General features: G+C 37.0%; 1 protein-coding gene across 1 annotated transcript in view; it reads left to right on the top strand.

Moving 5' to 3' along the window:
- Positions 1–8,350, top strand: part of LOC110467040 (Bloom syndrome protein homolog) — a 56,585-nt gene extending 48,235 nt beyond the window's left edge. Inside the window, exons 23-28 of the mRNA XM_021523905.1 lie at positions 201–418; positions 3,146–3,275; positions 3,634–3,825; positions 4,748–4,902; positions 5,818–5,876; positions 6,775–8,350. Coding sequence (XP_021379580.1) covers positions 201–418; positions 3,146–3,275; positions 3,634–3,825; positions 4,748–4,902; positions 5,818–5,876; positions 6,775–6,967 — 947 coding nt within the window. The 3' untranslated portion in view covers positions 6,968–8,350. The remainder of the gene's footprint in view (positions 1–200; positions 419–3,145; positions 3,276–3,633; positions 3,826–4,747; positions 4,903–5,817; positions 5,877–6,774) is intronic.
- The last annotated feature ends 13 nt before the right edge of the window (positions 8,351–8,363 follow it).

Genomic DNA, 8,363 nt, shown 5'->3' with positions numbered 1-8,363 from the left:
GCCAGGTGCTCACGCAAGTCGTTTGTTTTTCTCAACATACTCCAGATTCCATCCACCACAAAATTCTGGCACATTTTTAAATGACCATAGCTGTTAATAGGACAAACAAACCAAATTTGTAGCAGCACTATTTAAATTTTCTATAATAATATATGCATGATGAGGTGGATGTCCTGCTTAATACATACTTTCTCACCTAGGTTCTAGCAACAGTAAAATCAAAGACCAAGGCCATGACAAGCTGCCACTTCATGGGCGAGGAAAAAGCTACAGCCGCCATGATGCTGAGAGACTGCTGCGGAAGTTAGTTATAGACGGTATATTGATGGAGCACCTGAAGACAACAGCCATGGAACACATGGCCTGCTACATCAGGATAGGACGAGCCGCAAACGATGTCATGATGGGCAACAAAAAGGTAAAACAGGAAAGCTTTATTTCTGGAATTTCTAATCCTTCTACTGTGAAATCATTCATTTTCACAGGTTTTTTAATTTTGGTTGATTTTGTGAGTAATCTTCATCCAAGAATTCATAGGTCCACAAAGTAATTACAAGTTTGATATAAAGCAATACTCTGTTTGAAGGGGAACTTTTAATCCAAGAACTCATGTACCCATGAAATGGTATTTTGTTAGGAAACCACGAAATTTGCAGGAATAGTTCATGGATTTTGATGTAGACAAGATTGAGTTACAATAAACTTTATGCGGAATTCAAATCTGTGGCCATAGTGGACATTTATTATAAACACTTAACTGTCACTTTGTGTAGTTTGCCAAATAACTTACAGTCACACTTCAATGTTTCGAACTTTTCGGGACCATAAAGAAAAATTGCACACATCAGGACTTCGACTCTCGAATATTCAACATTGGGATGGATATCTTAATTAATACAAAATGTGATTCTTTAAATATGGGACAAAACACAGGCTAAGACATTTAGTTTTAGATAAAAGTATTGGATTTCTTATCAAATTCAACATTTCTTTGTCAATTCCGAAGCCTGTACTGTTAAAATGACCACGGGTCAACGAGTACAGGTGAGTTTTGAGAACAGGTGAGTATTTCACTTCCATTTATTAGTTGTAATTTTCAATGGTTTCTTAACAAATGGGCCTTGATTATACTTCCAAACAGCAAGAAATTATATTCATAAAAGTTTGATTCATGAGTAGAATATTATAAGTGTTATATAAGGGGGAAATCAGGATTTCGCCGTAAGTTTGACACATCGAGAAATTTGAATGTTCAAAGTTCGAGTTATGGGAGTTTGACTGTATACTGACTTCACTCTGAGATACAGGTCGGTAATAAGTTAGTATGTGAGAACTTTAAAATTGAATTATTTTATTAAGATTATTTGATTGCTGTTGTCCATACATGAAATGGATGAGAAAAAAGATTTTGATATAAATATACCTCCAGTTCTGACATTGAAAATAGTGTGTTATAATGGTGTGTAATATGCTCTTATCTTCCACTCCACCCTTACTTCTAGGGGTGTCACAATACACATAGAATGTATCATTATCTAGTGCAATACAGAATGAATATATTGCAATAAGTATCCCGATATATTGTCATACGATGCGTATCCCGATATATTGTCATACGATGGGTATCTCAATATATTGTCATACAATACGTATCGCAATATATTGTCATACAATACGTATCCCAATATATTGTCATACGATGCATATCCCGATATATTGTCATACGATGCGTATCCCGATATATTTGTCATACGATAAGTATCCCGATATATTGTCATACGATACGTATCCCGATATATTGTCATACGATGCGTATCCCGATATATTGTCATACGATGCGTATCTCAATATATTGTCATACGATACGTATCCGGATATATTGTCATACGATGCGTATCCCGATATATTGTCATACGATACGTATCTCGATATATTGTCATACGATACGTATCCGGATATATTGTCATACGATGCGTATCCCGATATATTGTCATACGATGCGTATCCCGATATATTGTCATACGATGCGTATCCCGATATATTGTCATACGATGCGTATCCCGATATATTGTCATACGATGCGTATCCCGATATATTGTCATACGATACGTATCCCGATATATTGTCATACGATACGTATCCCGATATATTGTCATACGATGCGTATCCCGATATATTGTCATACGATGCGTATCCCGATATATTGTCATACGATATGTATCTCGATATATTGTCATACAATACGTATCCCAATATATTGTCATACGATGCGTATCCCGATATATTGTCATACGATACGTATCCCGATATATTGTCATACGATGCGTATCCCAATATATTGTCATACGATGCGTATCCCGATATATTGTCATACGATGCGTATCCCGATATATTGTCATACAATATGTATCCCAATATATTGTCATACAATACATATCCCGATATATTGTCATACGATACGTATCCCAATATATTGTCATACGATGCGTATCCCGATATATTGTCATACGATGCGTATCCCAATATATTGTCATACGATGCGTATCCCGATATATTGTCATACGATATGTATCTCGATATATTGTCATACGATACGTATCCCAATATATTGTCATACGATGCGTATCCCGATATATTGTCATACGATACGTGTCCCGATATATTGTCATATGGAAGAAGTGCTCAATTTAAAAAGAAATTGTTGTCAGAATATTATCAAACTGAATCATATATATAGTATGGATCATGCAGAATTAAGATTTTTTGTCGGACCAACTATCAATAAGGAAATTTAGACTGATTCCCATCACTAGTAATAGCCTGTTTTATGGTTATTGGTATATCTGTTAGAATGTTTAGTAATTAGTAAAACACCAAGCATATACATAAAAATAAGCTTTTGAAAAATACTTTCATACAGCGATATGTCATCTCCATATTGCGTTACCTTATGATATGCCTGGGTATTGCGTTATACCTGTTTTCCGATACTACTTACGTCTGTGTCACGGGTCAGAGACTGTAGCACAACCTTTAAGAACATTTTATTTGTAAAATTCATTTTAAACACATAGAAGATGAATACATTAAACTTTAACTCTCACATTGTTGATTTCCTACTAACCAGGCAGTTCTGTGTTTGTAGATAGAACTACAGGTCCAGGGTAACCGCTCAAGGAGTGCCGTCGCTAAGATTGGTCGGGGCACAGTGTCCAAGCATGACAACCTCGTGGAGGAGTGCTACACTGAGCTACTGGAACTGGCCAAGACAATAGGTATAGCCTAGAAAAAGCACCTTGAGGGAAACCAGCACACTAAATGAGGAATCATTATGATGATAAAGACAAGAGAAATCCAATACTCCTTATGTAGAAAATGTGGTAGTGTTCTGGGGTGGATCCACAGGGGATTCACTAGTGATAAATGAGGAAGTGATACATTAATTTCAATATGTGAATTCTGGTAAATGAACAACTGTGAATTAAATAAAGAGTGCTTTTGTTTATTGACAGTTAAGTCTTTGAATACTGTAGACTATAATGGACTTGTCTTGATAAATGCATGATTGAGTCTACTAAAGTTATATAGGGTGAAAGGTTTAAATACATTAACAATTCATTTTTACATGTTTAGCTCAAGAGCATGGATTCAAAAATGTGGACCGTTTATTCCCGCTGGCTATGCTTCGCCAGTTGGCTGAAGAAACGCCACTGACCGTTGATGAAATGACCGACAAAATAGACAATTTGCCACAGTACAAGGTGACCAAGTATGGAGCCGATCGCTTTCTGGACATCACCACCAAGTATTGTGTCCTCATGTCCAGTAAGTCTCCATCACATTTAAAGACCTCACAACCTACTGTTAGGGAGAAGGTGCACCAAGTTGTGAGAAATTGTTTCTGATCCATTTGTCAGTGTACAATAAGATATGTTTCTACCAATCTGCTGTTTTTAACTGTACTTTAAAATCATATGGAGATGATCATACATTTATACCTTTTCCTGAGGGAAATGTGCTATTATTGTTGATAAAGGCATAGGTACTAAGTTATCTGTTACTTCTAATGACAATCACCCATTCACCCCTTAGGTCACATTTGAACCTTTCCAAATCAAAGACTTGGCAAGTCAAGTTGAAATAATATGTACGGGTGAATGAATAAAACAGAGAAAAAAAATAGAGAAAAAAATTATAGCCATGCAAAAAGAATGCAAAGTCCTACCCTTTATTCGAAAGATTTAATGGCTCTTATTATATACCACCATTTTCATACTAGAAATAGCATTTTAATGAATTCAGAATAATGGAAATTTCAACCCGTTTTCATGGGCACTGCTTACTGAAAATCTTATTTTTTCTCTGAAATTCTGGTATCACACAATTACCATAGTCATGAAATGTTGAGAGGGAACCATATAGTGTATATACAATACTGTACGGATGCTTCAATCTCTTCATCCTATAATTCTACTGATCAGTAGGGAACGAATCATATACATTAACCAAATGGATATTAATACCGATTGTTAATTAATAAGCGGAGCAATTTCCTTATTTGTAACATTTTTGTATATGTTTATCCAGCATTTCTGTACCTTCTCATAGAGAAATATAGGAAGATAGGAAGATGAATATAGTTTATGCTCCGATTTTCAGTTAATATGTACTAGTTGAGGTTTGGTCCTTAAACTTGATCGACTAGTCTATTGATGTTATAATACATGCACCATGTTTGCTCCAACAGCTGCAGCTGAGAGTGAGGCGGCCCAATCTGGGGCTAACCAGACTTCCACTGGGCCTGACCCAGACTGGGAATCACCCTATTTCGAGGAAGAGGAGACCGGTTCTGGCAGATACAAGAAGAGAGGAAGCGGAAGAGGGAGAGGTTCCTTTAAGAAGGTCAGTATATCATGTACACCTGTATCACAGGGCAACAGTAATTACTGAGGCAATTGGAGGGGTTCGAAGGTGGTTGGGCACAATTCCAGTTTTATCTAATCACCAATCAACTGAAACTACTAGGAGGACGCTGGCGATGTCCTATGATGAGCAGAATTCACATACGTCTAATTAGCATACTACAATCTGACTGGTCAGTGCCATACCTGCCAACTCTCCCTATTTAGGAGGAGGACTCTCGATTTTGGACCCTTATATTTAGCATTTTCAACCAATGAATTTGCTTAACTGATCCTATATTCTAAGATCTAATGATTTCAGCTGAAAGCACAACTCAAAATAGGTAATTTTAAAGTTTTTTTCTCTTGAGGGTATATACACCCACTTTAGTTATGTTTTGAATTTTGAGAATGCAGAATCTTGCCCATGGGAATTTCAAAAAGTTGGCAAGTGTGCAGTGCTTTCCGCAGAATAGCTTCCTCAAAGAATTTCAATGAAGCGAGCTCATCTGTTACATATTAGGAAGACCATAATTATGTAACTGACCTACCACATTTTGCATACACCTGCCATAGACGGGTCGTATTATGATATGGCCTTCATCTGTCCATCCGTTAAACATTGTATTTATGTGCGATTACTTTTATTTATGCATTCTTTCATAATAGGGCAAAAATAAAAGTGTGTTTGCAGTATTCACAAGGATTTTATGTAGCAAAGGGATAGCCAACAGATTTTATCGTTGGAATTTGAGTTTGAATCAGTAATCATCACTTCTCAAAAACTGACCAGTTGATGAGAATATAAACATCTTTTTAATATATATAATATGGTTGATTAATGGTATTTGCGTTCTTGACTAATTGCCATCCTTCACGATTATAAGTTAATTCTTCCTGTTTTTCACAACAACAGAAATTTGGAGGCAGGAAGAAAAAAGCAGCGGGGAAAGCAGCGGGAAACAAGACTTTTGGGTGAGCTTCATTTAATCATACTCTTACTTAGGCCAAATAAAAAAGTATGTGTATTTCAGGTAACATGCCAGAACATTACATTTTAATGAGTGCCATGCATGATTTGCTTGGCTAATTAATTTACACTTCATGCAAGTAGTGGATAAGATGTTCTAGGGTCGGCAGGAAAATCTAGGGTAGGTCAGGATACCTGAAACACACATAATATTGTTTGGCCTTAAACATGTTTATCTATTTGACCCCTCTGTATTGATCACCTGACCCCTTGCTTTTGACTCTTTAGTAGTAGCCCAAGACGTCTTTGTAGCTTAGGGACTCCTTTTTCTGGTGACACCAGACTATTTTTAGGAACCCTTCTAGGTCTGCATTGACCCCGAACCCTTTTTGGGAACCCTACACCAGTGACCCCAGACCCCTTTCTAGGGATCCCATTTTTTTGCCCATCCTTTTGTTACTCCTTACCCCTTTCTAAGAACAATACTCTGGTAACATTTCTGTTGTCATCCCTGGTTCATTTCTAGTTAAATCTATCCTTCTGTAGTAGCACAGACCCCTTTCTGTGGACTTTTTTCTTGTGATTCCGGACCCTTTTCTAGGGACCCTTCTGTAGTCATCCCTGGCCCCTATCTAGAGATCTAGCTAGAGCTTGTTCTTGTGACTCTTTAGTAGTCTTCAGCAACCATACACTTGTGACCTTCTGTAGTGACCCCAGGCCCCTTTCTAGTGACCTTGCCATATGGTGCGCCTCCTTTAGACTATTCAGTCACTGACAAACATGGGGTGCAGGAGTATTAGCCTAATAGCTGCACTTCCATTTCTAGATATTGATATGAATACAGGATTTTTCACCTTGGAATTCTATACAAACTTTATAAAGTTAACTACTTTCTGTTTACAGGAATTCAGAGAGCAGCGGAGGATTCAGTCAGTACACCTATCAAAATTCTTCAGGCTCATCCAAGCGTGGAAGGGGAGGCAAATCTAGGGGGCGGGGATCTCGTGGGGGAGGCAATACCCTCGGCTTTCTTCCTGCTCCCAATACCAAGCAAAGGTCCTTCCTTGGTGGAACTGGAGGGGCCTTCTTTGGATGACACTAGTGTCTGTTCTAAGTGGTTCTTCAAACTGCAGATACTGACAATTGTGGTTCTTGTTTCCAAATTGAAGAATAAATTGTTCAATTCTCTTCAATCAAAGATTTCAAAGTGTGTCGGAACAACCGCTATAGGAACAAAAAGGTAGTCAGTGTCTTCTAACAGTTTGAATCAGTGTAACTGTAGTGGAATGCCTGTGAAGATATATGGATGTTTGGATGGGTTTAATATTGTTATATGACTTAAAGACAAAGTTTTACAGTGTTTAAGTAAGCTATCTGAGTTTACATGTGAATCTATATATTGCAGGGACTTCTGTCTGGATAGAGTTGTGTAATAGTAAATGGTTTGAACATGTTTTACTCTTCATGACAAATGTAAAATCTGGTAAGATGGAACAAGAATGTATGTATTAAGTATATTACCCATACAAAGTATCATTGAATGAATAAGATGAATTAGTCAATTTCTTTTTCTCATCATAATATTAATACTTAAATTATTTTGGTAGCATGCCGAAAATATTGCTGGTAATTAAAATAAAGGTACCTCATTATACTGACACCATTTGTACAGAAAATGTTTTGCTTTGTAAAGGGTTTAAGCAATAAATTGAAGGAAACATATGAAGTAGTTCTTAAGAAAAAGAAGAAATGGAACTTTGAAATAATATGTTGTCCATAAGCGAGGTGGTGGCAAGTGGAACTGAGGTTATTAAATTGAGGTTTTGGTATTGCTTCATCAATATAAAAATGAAGGAAAATGTTCCACCTCCATATAGATTCCTACCGTTATATCATTTTGTTCTTTAGCAGATCATGACCAGGTAAGCTGTTCCACAGCAGTATTACTACATGTAGAAGCTAAGGCCACAGGGTCTTGTTGACATTTGTTGGATGTTAAGATACATTTGGTTGCATTTACCTTGAGAAACCCTCCTAGTGTATCTTATCTTGCAACACTTGCCAACAAGACCCTGTGCTTCTATTTGTCTATCCTTGTAAATACATCCCTACGAATGTCTGCATTTCCCTGTGCATTCTTAAATTTCCTTTCCACTGATGATGGCATGCTGTATATCAGCTATTTTTCATAAAGGTTTTATATTCACTATACAATTGTATTGGTATTTAGAGAAAACTTGTTTAATTGTGAACAGCAGCGAAATATTAGGTACAATTTCACTAATGTAAATGTAGTATGCTCTTTATGATATGGAATCAGGTGCTCAGCAAACACCAGTGAATATGTTCACGATGCAAAATAGGAAATATTGGCCTCATGTATTTAAAACACTACCCAGCAATAAGCTTGGAATAGATTTTTAGCCCACCATCATCTGATGGTGGGCTATTCAAATCACCCTGCGTCCGTGGTCCGTCGTCCGTCCGTTGTC

Source organism: Mizuhopecten yessoensis, unplaced genomic scaffold, assembly GCF_002113885.1.
Source record: "Mizuhopecten yessoensis strain PY_sf001 unplaced genomic scaffold, ASM211388v2 scaffold11155, whole genome shotgun sequence".
NCBI classification, from domain to species: Eukaryota; Metazoa; Mollusca; class Bivalvia; order Pectinida; family Pectinidae; genus Mizuhopecten; species Mizuhopecten yessoensis.
Note: the sequence above shows the minus strand (reverse complement) of the source record. Positions and strands in the feature narration are given on the sequence as shown.